General features: G+C 45.2%; 5 protein-coding genes across 12 annotated transcripts; 2 read left to right on the top strand and 3 right to left on the bottom strand.

Moving 5' to 3' along the window:
- Positions 1-403: 403 nt before the first annotated feature.
- LOC115249284 (probable E3 ubiquitin-protein ligase DTX3) lies at positions 404-2,377 on the bottom strand. Its single transcript, XM_029834527.1, has 3 exons — positions 1,992-2,377; positions 1,250-1,467; positions 404-967 (listed from the first exon to the last, which is right to left on the bottom strand). The coding sequence occupies exons 1-3, from the start codon at positions 2,328-2,330 to the stop codon at positions 889-891; spliced, it is 636 nt and encodes a 211-aa protein (XP_029690387.1). The 5' UTR covers positions 2,331-2,377; the 3' UTR covers positions 404-888.
- Positions 2,378-2,709: 332 nt separating this feature from the next.
- Positions 2,710-8,094, bottom strand: dtx3 (deltex E3 ubiquitin ligase 3). Of its 4 annotated transcripts, XM_029833823.1 has the most exons (6): positions 7,500-8,094; positions 7,274-7,314; positions 7,093-7,201; positions 4,757-5,562; positions 4,455-4,672; positions 2,710-4,282 (listed from the first exon to the last, which is right to left on the bottom strand). In XM_029833823.1, exons 4-6 carry the CDS (start codon positions 5,546-5,548, stop codon positions 4,207-4,209), a joined length of 1,086 nt encoding a protein of 361 aa, XP_029689683.1. In that variant the 5' UTR covers positions 5,549-5,562; positions 7,093-7,201; positions 7,274-7,314; positions 7,500-8,094; the 3' UTR covers positions 2,710-4,206. The 4 variants fall into 4 exon arrangements, with proteins under 4 accessions (XP_029689683.1, XP_011620212.1, XP_029689684.1 ...); XM_011621910.2 differs by lacking the exon at positions 7,093-7,201; XM_029833824.1 differs by lacking the exons at positions 7,274-7,314; positions 7,500-8,094 and having other exon boundaries at positions 6,971-7,095.
- A 686-nt stretch (positions 8,095-8,780) lies between these two features.
- On the top strand, positions 8,781-11,030 carry LOC101068061 (prostaglandin E synthase 3-like). Of its 3 annotated transcripts, none has more exons than XM_011621912.2 (7): positions 8,781-8,984; positions 9,545-9,661; positions 9,767-9,836; positions 9,918-10,016; positions 10,126-10,215; positions 10,302-10,358; positions 10,441-11,030. In XM_011621912.2, exons 1-7 carry the CDS (start codon positions 8,977-8,979, stop codon positions 10,474-10,476), a joined length of 477 nt encoding a protein of 158 aa, XP_011620214.1. In that variant the 5' UTR covers positions 8,781-8,976; the 3' UTR covers positions 10,477-11,030. The 3 variants fall into 3 exon arrangements, with proteins under 3 accessions (XP_011620214.1, XP_029689685.1, XP_011620216.1); XM_029833825.1 differs by having other exon boundaries at positions 8,782-8,984; positions 10,302-10,362; positions 10,456-11,030; XM_011621914.2 differs by having other exon boundaries at positions 8,785-8,984; positions 10,456-11,030.
- Positions 11,031-12,588: 1,558 nt separating this feature from the next.
- Positions 12,589-14,409, top strand: mipa (major intrinsic protein of lens fiber a). Its single transcript, XM_003963091.2, has 4 exons — positions 12,589-13,251; positions 13,332-13,496; positions 13,572-13,652; positions 13,740-14,409. Exons 1-4 carry the CDS (start codon positions 12,892-12,894, stop codon positions 13,923-13,925), a joined length of 792 nt encoding a protein of 263 aa, XP_003963140.1. The 5' UTR covers positions 12,589-12,891; the 3' UTR covers positions 13,926-14,409.
- Positions 14,410-15,957: 1,548 nt separating this feature from the next.
- Positions 15,958-25,227, bottom strand: stat6 (signal transducer and activator of transcription 6, interleukin-4 induced). Of its 3 annotated transcripts, none has more exons than XM_011621915.2 (20): positions 24,669-25,227; positions 23,823-23,968; positions 23,607-23,751; positions 23,429-23,506; positions 21,810-21,966; positions 21,523-21,623; positions 21,275-21,423; positions 20,508-20,624; positions 20,261-20,428; positions 19,512-19,599; positions 19,324-19,446; positions 19,133-19,225; positions 18,807-19,010; positions 18,639-18,733; positions 18,421-18,554; positions 18,166-18,315; positions 18,022-18,082; positions 17,737-17,946; positions 16,947-17,042; positions 15,958-16,869 (listed from the first exon to the last, which is right to left on the bottom strand). In XM_011621915.2, exons 2-20 carry the CDS (start codon positions 23,954-23,956, stop codon positions 16,788-16,790), a joined length of 2,385 nt encoding a protein of 794 aa, XP_011620217.1. In that variant the 5' UTR covers positions 23,957-23,968; positions 24,669-25,227; the 3' UTR covers positions 15,958-16,787. The 3 variants fall into 3 exon arrangements, with proteins under 3 accessions (XP_011620217.1, XP_003963141.1, XP_011620218.1); XM_003963092.3 differs by having other exon boundaries at positions 24,781-25,226; XM_011621916.2 differs by lacking the exons at positions 23,429-23,506; positions 23,607-23,751; positions 23,823-23,968; positions 24,669-25,227 and adding an exon at positions 22,217-22,565.
- Positions 25,228-26,049: the final 822 nt, after the last annotated feature.

Genomic DNA, 26,049 nt, shown 5'->3' with positions numbered 1-26,049 from the left:
AAGCAGATGGGTCCTGGTCTGCTTTGTGTGCAGCAGCTGCTCTGAGATCAGACCGCAGAAATGCCTGCAGCCACTTATTGCTTCAGAGGCCCAGCCAGCCCTCCACATTTCTATACAATGTGTCCCACCTCAGAATATAGGTTAAAAGTATTCACTCATCCTGTAGCGCTCAGATCAGATGCTTTTGACTGACATTATACGCAAGTATATCCTGGTCAGAGGCAAAATATGGTCGAAGTGGCCGTCAAGTGTTTTCAGGTCTGCTGAGTAAAAGAGAGGAGACATTCTACTCAAATTTTAACATTGGATTATTTTTTTATCTTAACCTGAACGTGGCTTCTCCATCTACTTATCTACTTATCTTAACTTGCCCTTTGGGAGAAAAGTGGAGAGCAGTTCAGTTTGGTTTGGAAGATATTTAATTATTCAATGTTCTCATGAAGAAGTTACAGTCCCTCCAAATGTTCGGGCACATTTTTTCTGATGTTTGAACGATGAGAATTGGAACTTGTTTTAAGGGGCTGTCGTGTGTTAACAGCAGCTGCATTATTTCAGGAGAACACCCCCACCTAGTGGTCCAAATGGGGAACGACGGCATTTACAACAGGCACTTTCACAAACACAAAATCTGAAATTGTTGTAATGCAATTTCTCTTTACAACTAAAGAACAAAAAAACACGTTTTAAACATCGACAAGGATTTTTTAGCCATCTGCCCTATTTTAATCACACTGTGTAAAAAATTTTTTAAATACCAGTAAGTCAGTGATGAAGGCTTTTAAGATAAAAACAAAGAAATGTGAAAGTGCAAATGTGAAAAATCAGTAATATTTTAATAATACACAGTATTAAATATACGTAGGCATATTTCCTGATTGTCTTAGCCCATCAGTTCTCTTCGGTCACTCCTTTTAGACGAAGCTCCTCTTGAACTCTGGACAAATATTGTGGATCTGGATATCCAAAACTGAGAAAATATGATTAAAAATACACACCCCAAATTAGTTTATGATGACATCGACATAAGAATCCAGTATAATTTGTGTAGATGATAAATTTGAACATGGCCACACTGTCATGGTGAACCAGTCTGTTAACATATTAACAGGCAACCATGTTATAAGAAAATGACAATAAGAACCCTCTGAGATGGAAGCTCTAGGACTACAGGATGGAGATGAGGTCAAATGTTCACACTCGACGTTGTAGTGAACTCAGCACAGGGAAAAAGACCCAATACGGTGCATACCTCTGTGGTCCACCATCCATCCTGGTCTTGTGGTGAATATCATTCCAGGTGATGACATTATTGAGGCCCGTGGTGACGGATCTCCCCACGGTAAAGATGAGCTTCCTGTCGAAGGCTTTCTTCAACAGCTTCAGGACTTTCTCACCCTCCTCACAGGCGGGCAGGAAGGCGATGCGAGAGGTGCCGCTGTACCTCACTCCTGGGTTCGGGTGCTCAGACTGTTAATGCACGTAACACACTGCTCAAATTGTTTCTTTTTGGGTCATGTTATCATTTACTCCCGCTTTTCCTGTTGAACTCAACTCAACTTCATCACAAAGAGTTAATTGGGCCAGATTTTGCTGCAGTTTGTGTTTCTCCTGATACAAACTGGGCTTAAAAACACATAAAAAGGAAAAACAATTGAATTTGAAGGTAAAGTAAAGGATGAGTTTGTCCATCGGCGTTTTTATCAAAATAAACTAAAATGAAATGCATTGTGGTTGCTATATCAACAGAATATCAACAGAAACACTGCCCCCTTTCGCCATATATGTATATGCACACACACACATATACATACGTGCGTGTGTGTATCTCATCTCATACCACACGCATCGCAACTGTTTATATGTAGCTTCTAAACTTCCTTCACCAGTGTGTGTGTGTGTGTGTGTGTGTGTGTGTGTGTGTGTGTGTGTGTGTGTGTGTGTGTGTGTGTGTGCTTGTGTGTGACAGAGAGAGAGTGCGTGTGAGAGCTCACCCCTTGTATCCCTGCTGGGAAAATGTAGTGGATGACGATGGATCCACAGCGCTCGTACCCGGGTAGGCGCTGCTGGCTGCGCGTCACCGTCATCGTGCCCTCGGGCTGGTTCCCCGTGTGCGTCCCGTAGAAGGTGTTGCACACCGGACATGCGGGCTTACGTTTGAAAGACGATTCGAGACATTCCGAGCAAAAAGAGTGTGAACACTTTAAGGTCTTCTTCCCCTGGATCCGGTCCAGGCAGATGGCGCAGTCCTCCGCACTTTGCCTTTGCCGGTTTTCCATGACTTTAAAAGAATATATGTTGTTTCCGTAGCCATGGAAGAGGCGAGCTTTCATTGCCGAAATGAACAGTAAAACATGACGTAAGGGAAGAAGCTCCCGTTCCATTGGCTGAGACAGAACCAGGAAGTGGAGCCTGACGTGAATTACTGGTAGTTCTTAAATAAATAATTTAATTCAAAAAGCACAAACCCAGACCCCCGTCAAGCACTGAGGTCAATTAATGCCTCGTTGAACATATTATTTTATCTTTATCTTCAAATGCTTGATTGTTTGTGCCACATTTCTATAGCTTGACTCAAGGTTAGTCATAATTATTATTATTGGTGTTATGTTCTCTTAAGGGTACATATGATGGGATGGATGTTGTTAGCATTATTTCAGCCACCTCACAAAACTGAACCGTTCCCGTTTTAATCACGAACTGGATTCAATATCCAACACAAACCCGAACAAAGGTTTTTATTCAAGTATTAAAATGTAAAGCACAATTTTCTGGATATCAACAAAGTACGAATCAACGCAATTAGAAAAGCGGAGTTCCCACTTCTCCATGACAATCAGCTTTAAGGTGTGATCTCCCCTCAGCTTCTCCTCCTCTGTCATGTAATGCATAGAAATATTTGCAGAGTAGCTTTAGTAAACTACAGTCCCGTCTTCCAAAACATGAAACAGAAAGAAAAAATAAATATGTCAGTAAATTTAAAGGTGATGTACACAAAAGGTTTTTAATTCATGGACCTGACCAGGCGGTCTAAAGACTAATTAGCCACTAGCCAAGCAGGTTACTGCACTCAGCAAAACACTTCCACATATACAGAATCAACCGCTTTTTGAACTTTTTTTCATCTCATAAACATTAATTGATAGTTTCATGATTTGTGTTTTGTCTGTATTTAAAGCCAAAAATTATAGCTACAAACGCAACGCTGCTTGAAGAACATTAAATCATACCTTCCTTTGTTTTAACATCGTGCGTGACTTTTTCTTTTCCAATCAAAAGTGAGTACAAGAAAAGGCACAAGAAAATAGGATCAATACTTCACTTGAAGGAAAATCAATTCTTCCTGTCATCTTTTATTATTTATTTGCTGTGTGTCTTCATATAGGTGTTTAAACAGAGCTTGAGAGCAGGTTCCTTATTCTAAATGAGAGTATTAGCAGGTAAATCTCTCGGTGGGAGGCATGGGTTAGCAAAGAGCGTTTGTGCCTTTCATTTGGTTTAAGTGCTCTATATGCCCTTTTGATTCGACATCATAAATCTGGTCAAATGGGATTCTGATGAGGTGGGGGGAGGAAGGTGCTGACAAAGTTAAACATTCTTGAGATTTCAGTGCAAACAGGTAGAACACGAAGGTCACACATAAACAAACTTTTATGCGGTTGACATCAATGAGTAGCCACCAGGCTAGCGGCGTCGGCTACACGTACCGGTTTGCTCCACGACCATGACAGAGGCCTAACTGAACAACACACACCAAAGTGCCCGAGAGTGCTTCAAATTGCAATAAATTCATTCATCTTTTTTTCCTTAAATCTGTTGAAGCAGAGCCAATAATCTGTGGAACATTATTCTTACAGTGGGGAATTAACCATCAAATTTAGAACATGTGCTTGTAAAAAATAAAATAAAATTCCCCAGATTAGAACTAACCAAGACAATATAACGTCACACTTTGACTTTGCAAACAATATAGAAGGAAAACGGATCCCAACCAGCCACCATGTGACCCAAGAGTGCCCTGCACCCCGAGTATTTTCTTCCACATGTAGCACTGGTTTCATCTGAGCTCCGGACGGAAATGGGACGAAGAAATCATGAGGAGTGATCCGAGCGCTGCTGCAGCATTAAACGTCAGACATCCGGGCGTAACGCTCAGGAAGTCCCGCAGAGTCCTGGAAGAGTCGGAGTCTTTCCCCCCCCCCATTGTCATCACTCCGCCGTGATCCCTTTCTCTCTGAGCTCCTCTGTGACTCGTACCAGATAAGTGGGGTCTGGGTAGCCAAAGCTGTCAGGGGAAATAAGAGAACGTCATCGCAGCATCTGCATCATCTCCACTTTCATTGATCTTCTCTCTTTACGGGTGTTTTTCTCAGCTAACACGCTGGGACGTTGAGCCCTGGTTCATTAGAAACCACATCATAAATCACATCCCCCCCTGTAAGAAAGGTCAAACGTACCAGCGAGGCCCACCCCATATTGAGGTCTTGTGGTGAATGTCATTCCAGGTGATGACATTTTGCATGCCCGTAGTCATGGAGGTACCGATGGTGAAGATAAGGCGCTGTTCAAAGGCCCGGCGCAGCAGGCCCAGCACGCGGTTCCCCTCGGGGCTGTCGGGGAGGTAGGCCACGCGGTTCGTTCCGGGATACCGAACACCTGGGTTGGGGTGTTCTGGCTGTGGGTCGCAAACAAAGAAAGACGTTATGAGCTCGTGTTCCAGAAACCTACAGTCTGAGGATGCTGTTCTGGGTCAACTCACCGACTGTAGGCCGGGAGGGAAGCTGTAGATGATGCAAATGCACCCGTAGCCTTCGTGGCCAGGAAGCTCCAGATCGGGATCCCGCTCTACGATCATCGTCCCGTTGGCAGGCTGATTCCCAATCAGCTGGCCGTAAACGAAGCGACAGACAGGACACGCTTTTTTCACTTTGAAGGCTTGATCCAAGCAAGAGCGACAGAAGGAATGGCCACATTTCTCCAGGGTGGTCTTCTCCACCATGTCTCCCATGCAGATGGAGCACATTTTGTTGTCCTCCCCCTCGCCGTGGGCGGTGACGGCGGGGTCCCCGTCCTTGACCTGGACGACCTCGTGGAGCATGGAGCAGGCCTTTTCATCGGCAGGCTTCCTGAGCCTCTGCTGCTGCTGTCTCTGGGAGCGTCGTGGCTGGAGGGGAGGGGGCTGAACCATGCTCCCCTCTGCGTTCGGTTCCAGCACTCCCACCCAGGGCAGCAGAGCCCTCTTCCTCTTGGTTCCCCCTTCCTGCTTGCTCATTTCTTTCCGGGCACAACGGCATAGGTCAATGAAGGCTTTTCGGGTCTCGCTGGAGATGGGCCCATCCATCATCCCAGCTGCTGAGTTCCTGGAGCCTTCCACCGGCTGCAGTCTCACGGCGCAGCAACCCCCTTTCTCTCCACGTCTAATTATGCCGGCACTCATCCCCTGCTTCTGCTGGAAGTCAATGAGCCAGGGCCGCCCAGCTGCAGCCAGGTAATCCCACACCGCCTGAGAAACCAGTACCTCATCACTGCCCTGGCCAGCACACACACTCATCTCATCAGAAGAAACTGCACAGAGAGAAACACAAAGGTCATCAGCTCACCTGCAGCCACAACGTTACCTCCAAAACTAAACATTGAGAGGAAAAATGTTGCAGAAAAGGCATATAAAAGAGACTACTGAGGATATTTACACAAGATCTATCAGAGGGTGGTTGCCGTAAGCTGACTGGGGACCAGCAGGAAAGAAAAATGCCAGATCAGCAGGATTAGACTCAAACATACTAAATTAAATTCTCTACACCTCACTGGGAGGCAAGTGGAGCGTGCAGTTATTTCAATCAATCGGCACCGGTGGACCGTGACGTTCCTATCAGAACCAAACGTGAAAAGGAAAGGGATGTATTAAGAGATGGAGAGGAACACAAAAGGATTCGACAGGCGCACCCGGAATCAATCACCGCAATCAACTCGGGGCTGAAGGTGTGTATGCAACTAAGCAAAAGGCAGGCCCGACCGCCAGCATGCTGCATAATGGATCAGGTAGACTATTAATACTAATTGCTGCAGGATGGGGGATACAATGGAGAGCTAGCATGACACTGCACTGATCGCTCAGATACACACACAGAGCGGCTCTCCTGCTACTCAGAGCACTTCAGAAGTTATTTCCTCTGACTTTTGAAGGCTGAGAACATTACGCAGCAGAAATCTGGCGGGAAAGTTGCACCGATCAATGATTGGAGGAGCAATTGTCACACGTAGTGAGCAAATGCATGAAAACACGAGGCCTCCAGAGTGTCCCGACTGAAAGGAAGCTTCAGGAATAGAAACAGGTATTGTCTAAAGCATGAACTAAAAGCTCCCCCTCATTACTCCAAAGTGCACCTGAGAGGGAATCGAAGGGTAGAATGAGATGCATGCAGCTTATTGAATGGTAATCTTCAAAAAGCATGAGGTAATTCCAGGTAGCGGGCCTTTATTTTAGCCAACCACCCACCTGCTGCTGCTATTCACAGCAATATATTCGTGATTTCACTGCTGCTTGAACTCCAAACACAATTGATTTTTCCATTTAAATAAAACATCATTTCCAATATTACTTTCCATAAACTAATATTGAAGAAGGTTTGTCCATGGAGCAATACTTTAGCGGCCATGTTGGGATTTGCATGTTGAGATTAAGAACAAATAAAATGAGATTAATGAAAATGCTCCACTCTGGACATTAAACAGAGGCACAATTCCAACCTCAGCGTTGTCGTTCTGAAATATTTAGTGGTATACTGAGTGGTAATGTTGCAGCCTGGTACTCGAGCAGGGTGTGACAAGAGAAAAGTCAGCAGCATTTGCAGCCAAAACTTGTAAAGTTGCGCGTGCCCACAGTATATTTCCACCTGATTTACCCATGAAACTAGTTACTTCTTGCCTTCCCATAAAGGTGGCTAAACACCTGCCTGACTGAATCATAACACACCCAGTCAAGAAGCTCCTGCCAACATTCTCTCAGTCCCATCATGAGGAATGAGCTCCACATCAAGACGTGGCAACAAAATAATGCTGGTGAATAGGCTCGACAGCCCCTTCAGGCCTTCACACCACAAACAGTGGAGCCACGGCAGAACCGGTCCGTAGTTCCTCTCTGTCGCTACAGGGATTCTCGCTGTCGGTGTGCGCGCAGGCAGCGGGACTGATCAGCTGTTTCACGCTGTAAACAAAGAAAACTCCAAACCATCACAAGACAACACACGGCAGCACCAGTGACACGTCCGAACGTTACCTTGTGATCCCATAAATTCCTTCAACGGTGAATGGAGCGTCCTGTTGACCAGAGAGTGGAGAAAAAGGAGCGTTATCACAGCTGCTGGGCGATCAAAAATAAAAATAAAACCACTCAACAGCTGCAACAGGGAATTCAGCGGTTTCGCAATCTCATTTCAGCACTTCCTTTGTTGCACAGCTCGGTTTCACCTCGGATTATTTGACAGAGTAGTCGAGCGTTTTACCGTAGCGCGTCGGTGTTGGCTGTCACGGATGCTTCTGGCCCGGATTAAAGGACCCGCAGCTCCATCCGAGGCCTTCGCTCCTAACGCGATGCTGCAGTTTATCGGAGGGGAACGACTGTGGTCAGGACATGGTATCCAAGCGCATTCCCGGCTCATATCTTTGTAGATTCCAAACCACCCCTCCCTGTCCTCGGAAAAACCCGGTCCGAATCCTGCGCCCCGGCCGCCGCGTCTCGCCTGTTCGTCCTTGGATCAGACGGGGGAAGAGGCGCTTCGGAGTCCGCGTCCGACTCGGACCGCACAGTAAATCTTCATCAGAGCAGATTATTTGATATTTCGCCTCATTCCAAAGCCGCAGCCTCGTTCAAAAGCCGCGTCATCTCGGTTTACACATTAATAAAAGAGACTCGGGAGAAAATGTAACCAGGAAGTTCGTCACCGTGTTGACACGATTGGCTGGTTGTTTTTATTTTTTATTTTTTTTTAACCGTTTTTGGTGAATCATAACGTTGTCGTGATTCACTGCTTTTATGATAGAACAATGTTAGACAGACATCAAGTGTTCATCCTACGACATCGTGGGAATTCCACTCCTCCTTAAAGTCACGTGGTCTGTTAAATAACCCTTATAATACATACAGATTATCTGAAACAAATCGAAACACCAGTACTTTGTCATCTTAAAACACCGTGGGTTACGTGTGTTAATCAAAAGACGAGTTGGTGAAATAGTTGCGGTCTTAACTGTGTGTTTTACAACCTTTCATTATTTTTTTTTCTTCTCTGGATGTCTGGAGCACATGTGCACTGATTTTTCAACCAGATGTTTTCCAAGCAATTCCATCATCTGCACGCAAAGTGAGATCGCAAAAACATCTAAATATGGTTAATTCTTTTAAAGTTCTGCTGCCTATTCAGTTCCAAGCGTTCAGAGTGAATGATGAGTTGTTCATTACTACCCATAAGATTACAGGCCAACACGCTGTAATTACTAATTAAACATTTTATATAGACTTTAGCGCGCGTATGTGTTTGTCTGTTGTTGTTCCATTATTACAAACATGCGTATAATGTATACGTGTATACGCGACATAATCAGTGACGTAAACAGTGTCTTTAATTGAAAGTGGAATTTCTTTTTATGAGTTAAATGACTGTTTATTGCATGTCAACTTCTATCAAAGTCAATTTCTTTTGTCCATTATTTTGGGGTTCGTTGAAACAACGCCGACGTTGGCGCATGCGCAGAAGTGATACAGAGCCGCTCAAGTTCCGGGTACGGATCAGGCACCGACCACTGACGGCCGTCAGTAACTGTAGCCTACTGCGGATGCGCCTGCGTCGGTTTCCGCTCCTTAATGGAATGCTGCTACACTATAGTTAGCTCTTTCGGTTTCACTTCATTTTTTGCCGGCCATTAAATTTTGACTACAGTGTCAATATCGTGACGCAAGAAGGGAGCATAATTGCTATAACAATGGAAATGTAAGTTCTGGGTTTACGGGTAGCCAATAACTTCCAAAGCTAACGAGCAAATAGTCCCACGAGTGTGCGGATCAGCCACGAGTAGCTAACAAGTACATGTGTTAGCCTCAGTGTTTCGACCACGATGTGAAGACTACTGAAAGCCACGGTATATCTCCACAAAACCGGACAACTTCTCGTTTTTCCTTGACGCCGCCGCGCCCCATGAAACGTCCCCAGTGCGGCGGTTCGTGAGCGCGACGGTCCCCGGCTCCGTTAGCAGGCTAACGGCAGGACGAGAGTGACGGTGGTGGGAAAACGTGGTGTCATGTGTAGCTAGCAGAGGATAGCACACTTTAGCCAATGTTAGCTAGTGGTCGGTTATCTACGCTTGATATTTAGTGACATTGTGACACAGTTAACCATAAAGCATATTTTTACGAAATTCTCAGGCACGTAGGAAACCCAGAGTACTTGATTAATATATATATATATAGTGTGTTATGGTAATGAAATCAAGGCTACCGTATGAAGTCCGAGTGTACGTGACTTGTCATTGGTTCATTTTGAATGCTTTGCAGTGCGCAGCATGCAGCAGCCCGATGGTATGACAGGAGGGAGGCAGTTTTTGTGGAGTTCTGCGTGGAGGACAGTCAAGATGTCAAAGTCAATTTTGACTCGTCCAAATTTGAGTTCAGGTAAGTTCCATTAACAGCACCACCACTTCATTTGGACTGTATGATAGAGGGTGAGCCAACAGGGATCTGATGGGATCCATTCTGCCACCTTTGCCTCCTGCGCAGCTGCGTCACCGGAGCGGCCGATAAAAAGCACCACAACACGGTGGACCTGTTCAGCGAGATCAACCCCAAAGTATGTCGCATATAGCGTCGTAAATGTGCTGCGTTCTTTTGAAACCTCTCCAAAGGCTTCATCGCATCTTCTTCCACATAGGAATCCAAACACAAGCGCACTGACAGATCGGTGCTGTGTTGTTTGAGGAAGGCGCAGCCGGGGATATCTTGGCCTCGGCTTACCAAACTCAAGGAGAAGGTCGCTGTCGTTTTTGGAAGGCTCGACTCCTTCATTTCACTGCCATCCCGGACAGCAAGATCGATACTAACCTTTATTTTGTGTTATAACTTGGATTATCTTCCCTCAGGTCAGCTGGCTGAGTGTTGACTTCAACAACTGGAGGAATTGGGAAGATGATTCGGATGATGATTTGAGTAGTTTCGACAAATTCTCAGAGGTGAGGACGTCAAACATAGTCCAGCCTTAATTTTAAGTATGTGGGTCCACTGGAGTCTTTTTTTTTTGTTTTTTTTCCTCCGGCAGATGATTAACAAGATGGGAGGTGATGATCTTCCAGATTTAGAAGGCGTGGATGATGAGGTTGGTATGTCTATAGAACTTGACTAGTTTTATTTTGTAGCCTTCAGCCTACATCACATTATGAGCCTGATTCCCATTGCAGACGTCTCTCTTCCAGAAACCCACGGGTGACTGTTGATGTGGACGTGCACTGATCTTCACACCGAGATGTTGATTAGCTTTGCAGTTCTGTTCTGCATGAACGAGTCTTTTAACATGCAAAGTTATTGTTCATTGGCTTGAATGACTGTTTGGAGTCTTTTGATGTTGTACGGCATTGTCGTGGTTTTTGTTAATTGCTTTGTCAGACTACCTACTGAACATTGTGATTTGTATTGAATAAAAGAAGATGCCTATTTCTCCCCCACCCCCAAAAACAGTTTTTTAATATTGTTCCCTGTTAATGTTTGAATTTAAAAAAAAAAAAAAAAGATTGCACAGTTTGTTTAATTTATAAAACAGCACTTCGCATTTCCTGTTTTAACATCTGCAAAGATGTAAACCATCTGTTTGAACAGTTCTTCCTGCAGTTAAACATGATGGAAACTTTGCATATATAAAAAGGGTCATTTGATGGTTGATTTGTGCTGTTCCAGCCTAGAAGAGGCTGCAGAGTTTAGCTGGCGGAGACGGGAGAGAGCTGGAAGGTTCAGTGTGAATGCTAACGCTGGCACATTTTGTTTGACACCTTTATGTCTTAACCTGTGAGGCTGGTTCCATCTATTAAACTCTTCCAACCTTTAAACAAGAACTTTGTGTTTGACTTCTTTTGGAATTGAAGTTTACATTTTCAAAGTTCTGATTGGCAGTGAATTGTTGGCTGATGATCATTTCTGTGTTGCGTCATCTGGACAGATGTGTAGTGCTCCTGCTTCACGGCCTAACCCTCTCCGATATTCTGGGACCCTCTGTGCTTCCCGTCACCACCATCCTCGACCGTCCTCGTCACCTGTGTGGTTCCTGCCTGCATCCTTACCTCTGCCATCAGCACCACCGTGTGTTATCTAGGCCGGAGCTCCTGCATGGCTGTGGTGTTTTTTGAGGTGGGGGGCTCATGTTATGTCAGCAGTCTGAACACGGGGAACGGGAAAACACACTGTAAGCACCTTTTAAACAGGCGGTCCTGTAAAATCTAAACTGTGGGCTTAACCCCATTAAAGCTAGCTTATGATCGAGGGCGGGAGTGATGGCAACATAATGCTGCAAACAAAAGAGTTGCGGCAACTGGCAACCCAATAAAGTGTCCGAAGCAACCAGAATAACGCTGCCTTTCAGGACGTTGCACTACGGTTATTTTGGGAGGATTTATTGAGTCACATCGTAAACAACAGGCTGCGTTGAAGGCCCGATGTGTAAAGTGACTCCTGTGGAGGGAAACCTGCTGAGGATTTGGTTCATATGGCTTCAGCACAACGGCGCCGGCGCACAAGTGGATTATCTGATGTGGCCAGTGACAGCGAGACAAACGGATCATAGAAACCCAGAGAAAGTGTCGCCGCCAGCATTTTTGTTTCCTCGCAGAGAAACACTGAGGTCAGCGTAATCCTTTGAGTGGGCAGCAGGCGTGTCCCCCCCCCAGCCGCCCTGGTCAGCATCATGCTCCAGTGTAGGAGCTCAATGGGCGGCCCGCTCTCCCCTCTTCTTTTCCAAACGTGGATTTTCCACAGCTTTAGCTGATACTAGCTGACCGAACACACACACACACACACACACACACACACGCACACACACACACACACACAATGAATTATGCCCAATTGTTTCTGCTGCCACACACCTGATTTCAATGCACAATTGGAGCAACCTCAGCTTTAATTCGAGCGATGGTGAACATCTTAGTGCACGTTTGCATCCTTCTTATGTTGGCTCAGAACTCCTTCCCACAATCTTTCCATTTCTTTACTATTTTTAGTCGTAAATGTCAGCCCAGTTTCTCCCAGGGGCCCTGTTTTTATCTCCACACAGTTCTTTTTAATGTTCTAAGCAGACTTTATGCATCTAATTGTGGCAACATGCAGAATTTTTCCTCGCACATTTAAATACATTTCTCTAAATCTTTGCTTGCCAGCCCTTTATTGTGGTGTCACATCTACAAAGAATACACAGAAGCGAGGTCAAGGCCTGGCAGGGGTTAAATAAATTTGTTTTTCGTTGTATTGTGCGCTGGTCCCACCCCTGGACTGTGCGGGGTCACCGTGGCCCCACTGGTGTTATAAAAAGGCCTCTGAGCTCCCCCTGCTCTGGTAAAGAGGCTGGATGTCTGCAGGACATGCTTAACGTTTCTATCTCCGTGTTCTCCTCCTAACATAGATGCACAGAGGGCGGCGTGCTGCTCCACTCAGGAGCTGTCTATGACAGAAATCAGAAGTGCCACAGCGAGACCTTTCCACACGTGCATGTTGAGCATTTTGGCTGTTGCTGAATTTAGCATTAGAGCAGCAGTTTCTGTTTGAGAGCGTTTTATTTTTCAGTTTGTCACGTTCCTCTCATTTGATCAGCTTCTCATTTGATCCCTCCATCACTAAGAGTTGATTTTTGTGGAACATTTGCCACCATGTGGGAGTTCAGGTCCATGTCTTTCTGGCGGGCGGTGCTTGCAGAGTTTTACGGCACCATGTTCTTTGTGTTCTTCGGGCTCGGGGCGGCGCTCCGCTGGACCACCGGACCCCTCAATGTCCTCCACGTTGCCTTTTGCTTCGGGCTGGCGGCTGCCACCCTCATCCAGTCCATCGGCCACATCAGCGGCGGACACATCAACCCGGCCGTTACATTTGCCTACCTGATTGGCTCCCAGATGTCGCTGTTCCGGGCTTTCTTCTACATCGTGGCCCAGTGCCTTGGAGCGCTGGCTGGTGCTGCTGTGCTCTACGGGGTGACGCCCAGCAACATGAGGGGAAACCTCGCCCTCAACACGGTGAGTGTGCCAGACTTCACTTCCATCACTACGAGGATGTAGACGGGCTGTGAGTAATTGCTGTATCTGCTCCACTTTAGCTGCAGCCAGGCATCAGCCTGGGAATGGCCACCACCATGGAGGTGTTCCTCACCCTGCAGCTCGTCGTCTGCATCTTCGCCGTGACCGATGAGAGGCGCAACGGACGCCTGGGTTCTGCCGCCTTGGCCATCGGCTTTTCCGTGCTCATGGGGCATCTCCTCGGGGTAAGAACCGGGCAGGAGGATCCCACCAGGGAGCTTTTACATATTTATAAACTGTTCTTTTTGTCTGTGGTGCAGATGTACTACACTGGAGCTGGAATGAACCCAGCCAGGTCCTTTGCCCCCGCTGTCCTGGTCAGAAATTTTGTCAACCACTGGGTAAATCTCTAAATGATCTCTTTTACTTTTAAAGACTATGAATGATGTGACCTACTGAGACACATGCACGCCCTCTGGTCTCTACAGGTCTACTGGGTGGGACCCATGATCGGCGGCGCCATGGGTGCTCTGCTATACGACTTCATGCTGTTCCCCCGCATGCGCGGTCTGTCTGAGAGGCTCGCTACGCTGAAGGGCACCCGGCCCCCGGAGGCCGAGGGCCAGCAGGAGACCAGGGGAGAGCCCATCGAGCTAAAGACACAGGCCCTATAAGCCTGCAGAAGAAGTTTGGCTTGCTGACCCCCCCTCCTTCACAATCTGCACCCTCAGTTCCTGGTCCAGCCTCAGTTCAACATTTCTACCTGCCTCCCCTCCACTCCAAACACCAAACAGAACCAGACCTACAGTGGCGGGGCATCTGCAGCCCTGATCGTGTTGCTTCACCTCCTCCCTCCCCTCCTCCTCCTCCTCCTCCTCCTCTCCCACAGGACCGCAGGACACAGACGGAGGGTCAGCAGAAGGCTTGCCACTGGAGGAAGCACCCTGTAGCCTGTGGTGCTGGGAGTCAGTCTGTCCTGGCTGACCAGGTGGCTTTAACTGCTCAGGACAGGGGCCTCTTTCTCTCCCTCTTTTTTCTCTCTCTCTCTCTCCAATTTTCTTCCTCTTTTGTAGTCGGCTATAGGAGTGAAGCTACAGTAGAGCAGCGGACTTCTGCATACTTTTCCATTTGATCCAGTGTGATCTCGCCCTTCGTTTTGTTGAATGAACTTGGGTAGAATCCGTGTACGTATCGTACCTTACCAGTATTTATTTGGCTCGCAATCTTTTTTTTTTTTTTTTCAGGTTTATGTACATTTGTGTGTGAAACCAAGAGTGAGTGTGCACGCATGTCCCTGTGCAGGTGTGTGCATTTGTGCTTGTTTTACCTGATCTCTTACAAGTGCCACCATTCTGTCCGTATCATAGTTTTCAGCAGATTTTCGGGAGGGATTTTTCCACAAAGGCTCACAGATTTCTGTTTCAGAAAAGATCAATAATAATTTCACACAAAACCATTTGGCCATTTTGAGCTCAGTTTACAGCAAACTTGAAAAGTCATTTTTCGTTTTCCACTACTTCTAGATAACCTTGGGGCACAAGCTTTTTGCAGCAGCACTGATCTCAGATTAATGTACAGGCGTGCTGGTTGGCTTTCTCTTACTCTCGTGTGTCTGCCATGGAAAAACAACAATAAAAAAGCAAACCTGACGAAGAACCAGCATCTCGCGAAACCGTGACGTTTGATAGGGATGGAAGGGTCTCAAAGCGGTTCTAGGAATCAGAGTGCATGAGGTGGAGTGGCTTGTTGCTAGTGTTGGCAAACACCTGGTGCCTTCTCTACGCTGAGCTGAGTGGCTCTTTTGGGAGTGAGATTTATTGGACACGACCCTCTCCGACGTTTGGGAGACTCCGATCTTAAGTGTGTTTGTACAGGGTGATAAATGTGTACTTTATTTTCATACAACCAACACGACAGAGAACGGACTTTTGAAGTTGAAGCTCAACATCAGCCTGGTGCCTCCCCCTCTCCTCCATCCCTCCTTCATTCACCCTACCTCCCCCCTTTGTTTCTGAAGCAGCCATCTTGTTCTGCTCTCATGAGGGGACATCCACAGCTGCTGGAATGGAGGAAAGGGGACCGTGGGGAGAAACGAAAACACATTTCTCAACAGTTATCGAGCCAGGCGTGTAAGCTGATTCTCTTTCTGCTTCCTTTTACATTTTTTCAGTGTGATTTCTCTGGCAATGGTTGAGTAGAATTTACATTTATAGTGACATGTTAAAGATAGAGAATTTGTGTTCTAATGGGAAAGGATTGTGATGTACAGTGTAAAGTTTTCTTTTTTTAAAAACAAAAACAAAGCATCATTGTTGCAGCGGAATGGATAGGAAATATGCAAATTATGCAACGTCTCATCATCGGCTAATTGATTTCAGAAGTGATTCTAAAGCTAATATGCTACCTGGCATATCTTTCTGATCATGATGTCACTGATTTTATTTTTTAATGTGGAAAAAAAATCTGGAAAGTCTTTGTTTTCAACCATTCAGTCTGTTTTCTTTTGGATTGACTACACAAATGTGATTTAAATATGATGATTTTCCATTACACCAACACCTGCGCGTAAAAAAAAAAAAAAAAAGGCCAGAAACCCAAACCAGTGATACAAAAGCGTAAAATGTTGCATTTCATCTTTGTTATAAAACATAGAAATAAACTGGTGGAGGAGATGAGTAATTTCTTGTAAATAAACTTACAAAAATATTTTCAAAAAAACAAAATCGTTAAAGAGTTTATTGGTGACGACTCTTTACAATAAAACTGACTGGTGGAGAAATCAACCCACAAGACCCAATAATCCTGTGTAAGATGAAACACAGTTGTTTACTACATGCAATATGCTGAGTAGAAAGTGCAAAGCGTTTAAAAAAAAAAAAACAGTCTTTTTATAGTATAAAAGTTGCTCAGGACATTACATATGCAGCGCGCACTATGCAAACACATTAGTAAAGATCATGCTTCCCTCAATGGTTCCTATAATGCTTTAACTTAATGGTTAATTGCCCACAGTGAGACTGATACTTTCAGGCCAATCGAGCCAGACATTAGTCCAGATTCCATCAAACCCTGACATTAAAACACAACATCAGCACCTCTGCTCTGTAAATCAGAATCTACAGTACAGCATGCTTCCCAGCTCTCAGGGGAGGGACACAAACTCTTGACTTGGGTCCAGCCAGGGTCTTAAATGTAATGTTAAAATAAAAGACAATCCTGCTGGCCACCCTTTCTTAAAGTTATTAAAAAAATGGAATCTGCCAGAGTTCCTTGGCTTGATCTATAACCTGTAACGCTTTCACAATCCCATTTTTTTTACATGCACTATATTATGTTGTGACTGAGTGTGTATTGTAGTAATGGTGAGATTACAATCATGAGGATATGGAAATGCTTTGAGCATTACATTCAGTTTGCTTGATATAACAAACTCGAAAGAAATGTGGTTTGTCGGTTTGCTTTCACATCCTGTGGAGTCTCGGAGACGTCACATCAGTTTCCAACAACCAAAAACAGAAGTTGTGAATGAAGAGAGTCTAGATGTCTGGTTCCCTCCAGGTGTTATCCTGGAGAAAAGACTCTATATCTAGATCCATGTTATCCATGTTATCTGTGGGGCTGGGACACAGACACAGACGCATGCTTTAGCAGCGTGAAAGGCAAAACACGTATGTGGGTTACATGCAAAGACCTACAGAACAGGGAGGAATTCCACAGGAGGACTTGCTGCAACATCCATGTCTGGATGGAGGGAATCCTGGTGGTTATATTGCTGCTGCTGGAACTGGTTCCTGAAGAGAATGGCAGAAATGCAGTCGGTCATTATCACTAAATATCAGGAAACACTTTTTAGTCAGTCTCTGGACAGATCAGGATGGATCCTGGACAACAAATATAATGTCCCTGAAACCAAGCGTTCCTGATCCGCAGCGACTGGTCGTTCTGGCGTGAGCTAAAGCGACTTGCTTCTCATCTCGTGTCAGAGCTCCGGTCACTGATCTTTTCAAAACATGAATGTAATTCATTGTTGCTGAAAAAACGTCTCGCACGTCCTCGGACCAGATGGACCAGATTGTCCCAGATGAAGTTCACAAGAAGTTTTCATCTTATTTCCACACAAACTCTTCAGAGCGTAAAAACATGACGGCTCATTAGGTGCTTAATGCACCCATTGTTGTAGTATTGAGTGATTAGTCATAGATCACTCCAAGAGAGAAGTAGCAGAGGGATTCAATTTCCTTTCATTGTATACTCTGAATGACCTTAGTCTGAAGGTCGTCCTGACTCATTCAGATGGTTTCGTAATCTTTACAAGCCTAACTTTTCAGCAGCTGATTAAAAATAAATTAAATCCAGTTTCATCTTCAACTGTCATATATTTTCACTCTTGCTGGGGACTCTGGTGTTTTACTGGAACATGGAGGAAGACAGTAAGAGCGGATATGAAAGACGGCATGAAGAGGAACAGGTAGAAATGACACTTACAGTGGGTAGCCAACACTGCTGGGTGAGGTGTCACCAGCAACTGTCATACTGGAAGAAGGATTGACTCCTGCCATACTGGGGGAGGGACAGACCCCTGCCATACTGGGGGACGGACAGACCCCTGCCATACTGGGGGACGGACAGACCATACTGGGGGACGGACAGACCCCTGCCATACTGGGAGTCTGATGCGTAGTTGAAGCAGCTTCCCTGTGCACACACAAGAAACATTCTCCACTTTTCCCATTAAAGTGCAACAGAGGAGAAGGTTAGTTCGCTCCTTACGTGCCAACTTTGGTTTGCAGAGATACGGGGATATAACCCCCAGAGGGTGACGCCTGGGGCTCTGGGTAAAACGACAGCAGAAAGAAGGACTTTTACCAATTGAACTTCAGAACCTAAGTCTGACTCTGTACTAAAGACCATTACCTGTGTAGAATTTTTGGAAAACTTCATGTTTAGGACAATTTGGATACAAATGGGTAATGTGATTAATGTCCAGGATGCGATCGCCGAGGCTGCGGATCTCAAGGTCCCTCTTGGTGAAGGGCTGGATGTTTTGGATTTTCAGTCCTCCATCTACGTGAACGGAATGTCAGAGAAGCTGCACGTCTGCCATCTATGCTGCCCCAGCAACAACATCCGAAACATCAGCTCAACCACATCTGCAGCATCAAAACTTACTGTCAGCCGTAGATACGTATGCAATGGTGATGCCTCCGATCTCGGAGTCACTGAAGCGAAGCAGGAATGTTCCGTTGGGCTTGTCTTTGAGAATTAGGTGTAGGTGCTGCTTCCCAATGAAACCAAATATCAGCCTGGGAAAGCCAAACAATGCAAATACTCAGATATAACAACAATATTAGGCATTTTATTGGAACTGGGAAGGGAATACTCCTCACTTCTCGCTCCAGTAGGTCCTCAGGTGCTTCTTGGTCAGCTCCATCACTCCCTCAAACCACTGCCAAAAAGTGAACATACGACCAGGAAGAACCTCCTGCAAGATCCATTTACCATTTGAAAACAGAGCTCTTGTCATACTTTAGACAGAACATAATCCTTGTGCAGACCTTATTAAACTGTGCCCAGGAAACCATCATGTTGCTGAAGTCGCCGTTATAATCCGGCTTGTCAAAGATCTTTTGGGCCAAGAAGTGCTGATTGCATTTGTCCAAGTTGTGTTTTGTTTGGACCTCAGAAGTGAATTTGCTGTTCAGAGTGTTGTACATCTTCCTCCAGGGAACATACTCGGGAACCACAAATGGAACTCTGTCCTAATGGAGACAGTCAGGCTAAAATGGCTGGAAAACGAGTTTAAATGCAGATTCTGGGCACAGATATGTCAGGGGGAAAATAAACCGGCCACCTTAAATGAAAAGAAACAGCTCAAACTTACTAGTTCACAAAAAGCACAGTCCCATATGATGGTGGCCAAAGCGTTGTTGTCCTGACTACCATGGACAATGACAACCAGGGGCAGAGAGATCATCTATAATCAATGACATGTGGCCTGAATTTTAAATCATAGTGGGGTTTATTATCATATGATGCTGAAAAGAGAAAGAGTGCTAGCAAACAGGGCCATACCTGTATTCTATAAGGAGTGTCACAGCCTGTGATGGTGATCTCTGTGGAGAAAATCAGAGCAAATTTCTCCTCCGTCACTGATTCCGTTCCTTTCCTGTCGGCTCTCTTGATCTTCTTGATGGACTGTAAAAACAAGAGGTTGGTTAGGAGGAAGGCAGGCCGGATCAGAAGCCTTGAGCAGCACCAACCATGTTCCTGAATGTGGCACAGGTGCTCTTGCTGGCTGTATTGTGTTCTAGGATGGCTGTGTTGTTGATCAGTTCCCCAACAGTATCACTGAATGGAGACATCAAAAACATCAGAAGGTTAAAATTGTTGCTGACTGACAACATGCAAATGTGACGTAGGTGGTGTCTAAAATAAAATTTGTGTTAAAGTTGTTTATTCAGATGGGACATTGATGCCATGAAAAGCATTGAAATGGCGAGACCTCCAACAGACGCAGCCACCCAGTCACTCTTGCTTTCAGGCTTGATAAATTACATTAAGCTGAGCTAATGTATTTGCATCATCTCTCTTCTCAACCCCCAACCGGAAAATCTTCCACGCCCTATGATTTTATTATAACATCAAATTATGCCTACACGTACATTCAAATCACACACACACACACACACACACACACACACACACACACACACACACACACACACACACACACACACACACACACACACACACACACACACACACCCTAATTCGTTGAAAGGAAATCCAATACTATCCACAAACCTGCCTAGAACCACATACTAATCGGTTTTTCCTTACATTACAGTTGCATTTTAGTGATTAGGTTCTGTGTGTAATTGAACAGTGATATTTCTGGGTTTATACCTGTAATTAGTTTTTCCGAGTGAACTGCTGAATCCCACCCACTAATTCCTCATGTCTGCATGGGCTGCAGACCCCCGTGTGCCTTATTTAGTGCGTGACTCACCCAGGTAGGCTGCCCTGGTTCTTGGCTTGAGATTCGTTAATGATTTGAGCCTTCAGCACCACGGGCTTTCCGGGAGCTATTTTCTCTCCCAGCAGATAGCGCACAGTGGTGGAGAACTTTGACTGGGTCTTTATGACCTGAGGGGGCTGCTTCTCCACTACAAGAGAGCTAAATGAGAGCAGGAGTGAGGCGACATTGTTCCACCGGTTTCATGAATCATGCCTCTTTTCAGTCTTCCGTTTTCTACCTTTGAATCAGAACTTGCAGAAGGTGCCCAAGTCTTTCCTGGAGTTCTGGGATTGGTTCTCCGATCAGCATCAACTCCTGCCTCAACTTCCCGTTCACCCCGAGCAGCTGCTCACACCTGAAAGAGACAAGCAGCACTGATACCTACCATCGTGATAAAAGTTCACCTTTGCTCAAAAAACCCGATTTAATGACCACCACTGATGCAACATCTGCAACTGTTGTAGCTAAGCTCCAGCATTCGTATCAGTTCACGTGACCTGATGAGTCAACTTGTTGGTATTTATTAAAACATGAATGTTCAGAGGTCATGCCCAGCAGCTGCTGCAACATTACCCTGCAGATGAAGAAAACAATGAGGCGTGGTGGCTTTTCTGTTTTCCTGCAAACAGTAAGAGTGTTTACATGCACGCAAGACAACCGAATTCCCATGTTAGTTTGATTACATTAAATACATGCGTGACCAAAATCAGCCCAGACAAGTTCCGATGGGGCTGGATCACTACCCCTCAGATAGCTCAGTTTTGAGCAGTTAGTTACTATAGCGCCTGAACGGCGAGCTGGCCTATTCCATCTGTGTATGCGCTACAATCAAGTGAGCCAACATGCGAACGCCCTTGCAAACATAAAAAATAATTCTAACAAGCTTGCACAAGCTTTTTTTTTTGTTTTTTTTGTTTTTTTGTTTTTTTTTTAAAATTGGGACAAAAACTACCCAATAAAGTTTGAAAAAGATAATAGGATTATGGGGAACTAACACGCACTCACCAAGTCTGTAAGGGGTTGAGGTTGTCATCAAAGGGATGACCGATGGTGGCCTTGTGCTGCTCCCACCTCCACAACTTCAGCCTGCTAATCAAACGGCTCTGACACTGGTCCAGACAGTTGATGCACTCCTTCAGCAGCTGGAAACGTTTCTTCAAAAAACATATTCATATATATGTGTGTGAATATGCATGTATATATACAGTATATACATATATGGAGTATTAGAAACTTGTGGCCACTAATCCCACCGTTGCCATTGATTTCAAATTATAATCCAGCTGCTGGATCTTGCTCTGCACCTTCTGGATTTCTGCCATTCTTTGGTCGAGTCCGTTGTGCTGTTGTGGCCCTGGAAAACATTGACTGTACCTTATTTATTCTGCTATATGTACCTTAGTACCTTAGTCCTCTGGACACTGCACTTTGAGCTAACATGCTAACATGAGTATAAATCCAACAGCCAAAATCATCTTTATATGTTTGCCCGGCTACGCGTGCGTATGAGAGTGAGACTGAGAGTGTGAGAGTGAGAGACCTTGGAAAGATTCACAGTTGTGCTTCTCCCAGTTGAGCTCTTCTTGCAGCTGATGCATCTTCTGCCTGGTGTCCTGCACGTCCAGCACCTTCAGAACCAGATGATCGACATCCTGCATGCTGGGCAAGGTCGGCTCTGGAGCGGGTATCTGTGTATTCTACGGACAAGACGACGTCCTTAGGATTTTAATTTCAGTTTTAAAGATTTCAATTTTATGACAGAAGAATGGGTCAGCCTGCATTTTAAAGGATCGATTTTTAGTAATGCGATAACTTCTCAGCGGTGACTGAACTGAATTTGACAGTGAAATTGAAAGTTTTGCTTGGACACAGAAGTCCGGTAAGGATAGTTTGATATAGCTTGATTTGACATAGTTTGAGTTCAGACCTGCGAGAACAACATCTTACCTGCCTAAAAGAGGTTATTAGTGGAGTCGCAGCGAATGTGGATGTCTGTCAATTCTATTCTGATACAGGAGCTCTTTGCTTTAAAATTATTATTATTGTTCATTGCATATGAGACTGTAATAGACTCCTCTCTACAGGTATGAATGTGAGTGTGTGTATGTATGTGTGGCCCTAAAGACAACTTCGGGTAACAAAGAAGTCGATAAAGGAAGCCAGAAAAACAAGAAATCCTGTTAACAGGTGCAATCCTGTCACAGCTGCGGGCAATCGTGCCCGTGAGTCACTTCACCCTGCACACCTGTTGTGCATCAGGACTCTAATGAGCACTCTTCTTAATCCCTGGAGACACACCTGCTCTCTGCCAGATCGTTATTGTTCCGGATGACTTTATTCCTGTTTGCCTGCCTGCCCGGTTCCGACCTTGCCTGTTCCTGACCATTCTGTTTAGCCTGCTCCCCGGAGAATCCCGTCTGTTGTCTGTGTCTGACAATAAAGCGGTGTTCAGCCAGACTCGTGTGTCGCATTTGGGTTCTTATCTGGTTCCTGACACAATCCCATCCTGACAACAAATTCAGAAGTGATTCTAGACACCTTTTTGTCTTTCTGCCACCTCAATAACACTGGTGAACAATTTGTAAAAAAACTTCTGTTGAATTAGATTTTTATGCTGATTAAAACTGAAATTGACATGCTGATTCAATTGCTGATTGCAGTTTTTTTTCTAGCATGCTGTTTTTTCTCCACAGATTACCCCCCAGATAAGCAAAATTCCACCGATTGGACTCGCCTACACCTACGTGGCAACTTGTTTGTAAAACGCAAAAATGAGAAAATCGTGCTCCTCAGTGTGATAATTCCTTGCACTCCACGTGTTTGTTTTACGTTTGAATACGTTGCTGGTGTTGCACGTCGCATCGGAGCTTCTGCAACATTTTACGAGAATGTTTTGCTTTGTATTGTTTCAAACTTCCGTGGAAAAGTTCATCAAAAGTTCATCAGTTTCTCCGTTCTGTCCAGTTTAAACACAGACAGGAAATCTGTTTTTCAGCTGTCTTGCTTGTGGAGTCCAATTAGCATAACTCGCGGATCGAACATTTCTGCGGGTCTGTTCTGTGAATTACATTGATGTCGGAACCCGGTGCTAATACTGGATCGGATCGGCCCCATCTTGAGTGATTAAGTTTCATTTAAAATGCCTCAAGGCGATCTTACCATGCTGATCATGGCGCTTTCATTTCTGAGGATGTTCCTGACCATGACTGCAAACTCCAGAGGCTGGTGACAAACTGCCTGTAAAAGCAAGCACACGTCTGAAGCGGCTGCAACCTGTCTGGGATCCAAAGATCCGTCTAGAGGCGGCCGTGGATGCCGCCCGCAGCAGGAGCCGTACCATGTTCCTGCTGATCTGCATCAGCTTCATCCGGTCCACCACGTTGGTGTTCTGGTGCGCCATCGACTGCAGCATTCTCAGGGCCTCGTTGAACAGAATCTCAGCCTGGGTTTTCTGCTCCACATTATCCAACGTAAAGTCTTCCCTGTGAGCAACACAGTACAGTGATTGCATTTACGTGTTTAGGCAGGAGGACAGGCGGGACACGTCTCATACCATCTTTGGCTCTCGACCCATTCTGCCAGGAAGTGTCGGGCTTCGATGGGAAAAGTAGTCGGGGGATAAAGGTCGTTGATGGTCTGATCGGGCAGAAATGGTAGCAACTGCGACATGTTCACCCACTGAGTCATGGTGGAGTCAAGCTGCATGAGAGCAGAACACATACGCAGAGATCAATACATCAAAAGTCTTTTAATCCAAACATGCAACCACGTCCTGTGGTTCTACTCCACATTCACGCTGAGCTGCACATCCTCCTCTGAGGCACAAGCTTCACTCTGTTGAACACTCTGGTTTCATAATGGATGAAGCTCTGTTGCTTCTGGAGGGCATCATAGGAACGAAGGCACAGATGTGGAAAGGAATAATCCTTCACATGTGCTTTCACTGCGTTTAAAAGCTGGCCAAGTGACTTCAGACATGCACAGATTTCCCTCCCATTGTGGGCAAATAAATCAGCAATAAATGACTCAGCGCAACTGGTTAGGAATAAGATATGTACATTAAATTTAACCTGGTTCCTTCCTTAACAACAAATGTTAAGAAGGAAAAGTAGTAAAGTAAAGACAACTTTGAATAAACAGCTTCCCGTTTACATCTGTAAACATGATTCTGTCTCTCTATGGGGTTCCTCTTAAGGATAAACATGTGTGTAAATGTAATAATTATTACAGTTTACCACAACTCTGGTCAAATTTAAACGTCAGTCGGTGCAAATTAGTAAGCAAGTGTCTTTTGTGCCACAAAGATGACAGTGAAATAGTTGATAAAGCAGGCATTAAAATACCCCCAAAATCGACTAAACGAGACAATGCTGAGAAAAGGTCCAACTCGGACCTTTACCTTTGTGTTGCCGGAAATTTCAGAGAAATTTCAGTCATTTATGCAGGCCAGGCGAGGCCGCGTCGGCGGCCGGCGGTCTGCTCACGCGTCCACACGCAAAAGAAGCACTTACTTTCACTTCAGCGTTCAGTTCAACACAGTGAAAATGGGCTGCGCCGACTCCTCTTCCTCCTCCGTCGTTTCACAAGCCTGTCAACGCACAAACTCCTACAGGACCTCCACCGCGTCCATCGATCAATTGAACGCTTTCCTTTCGTCTGGAAGACGAAAGTACGCAGAAGAAAAGTACGCGAAAGAGCTCTCAAGTAACTTTAGAGTCAGTATCACTTCCCTGTTAAACGCTTAGTGTGCTACTAAAGGAGGAGCGTGCGTTATTTCCTGTTTCCACAGTGAATTTTACGCGCAATCGTCACAGCTTCAGCCTCATAAAGTGTCCTTTACGCACCGGGGAGCGGGGGTGGTGGTTCTGTTTTGTTGGTTCTCCGGTGATCTCAGGCATATAAGAGGCCAACGGAGACCATATCATTAAAACGCAACGTTTGACAGAACTCAGATTCAGGTCTAGTTGCTCCACCTCGTAGGGGTGGGGTAGCCTTGACGTCAATGCTGCAATTTCGAGTAAATATTAACCGAGACTTATGGTAAAATATCTGCAGCGCCAGGCGCACTTTCGGGTTATCAGAGATCAGCGATAACAGCATCGCAGAGTTGGTCTTCCGGCTTCTCACCCGATTCACGCTTGAACCGTGTTAATAATGCACAATAAACACAACACAGCAAGGATTTGCATTGAAAATCAAATTCAATACACAATCATCTAGTGTACAAGTCATTAATCATTTAGCAACCGTGTGTAGAAGGAAAAGTTTGTACTGAAAAATGCACCAGTCCAACTTTCTTCAGCTCGGACAGCCCATATATTAGTTAAGCAGATACTAAAGTTTAGTCGAATGTGGACAGCGGGTTTTATTTATTGTTTTGTATATTTCATGCGTTTTTTAAAATATTTATTGTGTTCTGATTACATGTTACATACTGTGTAGTGTTTTTGGGGATTATTCAAGTCGTCTGTCTGCCTGTCTGCCTGCCTGTCTGTCAGTTATTAGAAATTAATTATTTAGTAATTTTGAAGTATGGGTCGGTAAAACAACACAGGACACTGGTTTTCTTCACACACTTCAGTTATTAAAGAACTAAATAACCTTTTAAACAAAGGCATCAAGTCGTGTTTGCTGTCACGAGTTTGCAATTCCTTAAATCTGCCACACGGGGGCGATATCGCCCTGCTGTCCGGCGGCAGGAAGCTTGTAGTTCGCCTACACCTGGGGTCGGCAACCCGCGGCTCTGGAGCCGCATGCGGCTCTTTGGCGTCGCCCTAGTG

This window comes from Takifugu rubripes, chromosome 3 (assembly GCF_901000725.2).
Source record: "Takifugu rubripes chromosome 3, fTakRub1.2, whole genome shotgun sequence".
NCBI lineage: Eukaryota > Metazoa > Chordata > Actinopteri > Tetraodontiformes > Tetraodontidae > Takifugu > Takifugu rubripes.
This window is presented reverse-complemented; position numbering and strand designations above follow the sequence as displayed.

Coding starts and splice junctions, on each gene's coding strand:
- LOC101068061 (XM_011621912.2), top strand. Junction 9,837..9,917: donor TCAGCGAGATCAACCCCAAA/GTATGTCGCATA, acceptor TCTTCCACATAG/GAATCCAAACACAAGCGCAC. Junction 10,359..10,440: donor TAGAAGGCGTGGATGATGAG/GTTGGTATGTCT, acceptor TTCCCATTGCAG/ACGTCTCTCTTCCAGAAACC.
- LOC115249284 (XM_029834527.1), bottom strand. CDS start 2,330: ATGAAAGCTCGCCTCTTCCATGGCTACGGAAACAACATATATTCTTTT. Junction 1,468..1,991: donor TCCCAGCAGGGATACAAGGG/GTGAGCTCTCAC, acceptor GTGCATTAACAG/TCTGAGCACCCGAACCCAGG. Junction 968..1,249: donor ATGGATGGTGGACCACAGAG/GTATGCACCGTA, acceptor ATATTTTCTCAG/TTTTGGATATCCAGATCCAC.
- stat6 (XM_011621915.2), bottom strand. CDS start 23,956: ATGACTCAGTGGGTGAACATGTCGCAGTTGCTACCATTTCTGCCCGAT. Junction 19,447..19,511: donor GTGCCACATTCAGGAACATG/GTTGGTGCTGCT, acceptor TTGTTTTTACAG/TCCATCAAGAAGATCAAGAG. Junction 16,870..16,946: donor GTGGAATTCCTCCCTGTTCT/GTAGGTCTTTGC, acceptor TCTGTGTCCCAG/CCCCACAGATAACATGGATA.
- dtx3 (XM_011621910.2), bottom strand. Junction 4,673..4,756: donor TCCCTCCCGGCCTACAGTCG/GTGAGTTGACCC, acceptor TGCGACCCACAG/CCAGAACACCCCAACCCAGG. Junction 4,283..4,454: donor ATATGGGGTGGGCCTCGCTG/GTACGTTTGACC, acceptor TTCCCCTGACAG/CTTTGGCTACCCAGACCCCA.
- mipa (XM_003963091.2), top strand. CDS start 12,892: ATGTGGGAGTTCAGGTCCATGTCTTTCTGGCGGGCGGTGCTTGCAGAG. Junction 13,252..13,331: donor GAAACCTCGCCCTCAACACG/GTGAGTGTGCCA, acceptor GCTCCACTTTAG/CTGCAGCCAGGCATCAGCCT. Junction 13,653..13,739: donor GAAATTTTGTCAACCACTGG/GTAAATCTCTAA, acceptor TGGTCTCTACAG/GTCTACTGGGTGGGACCCAT.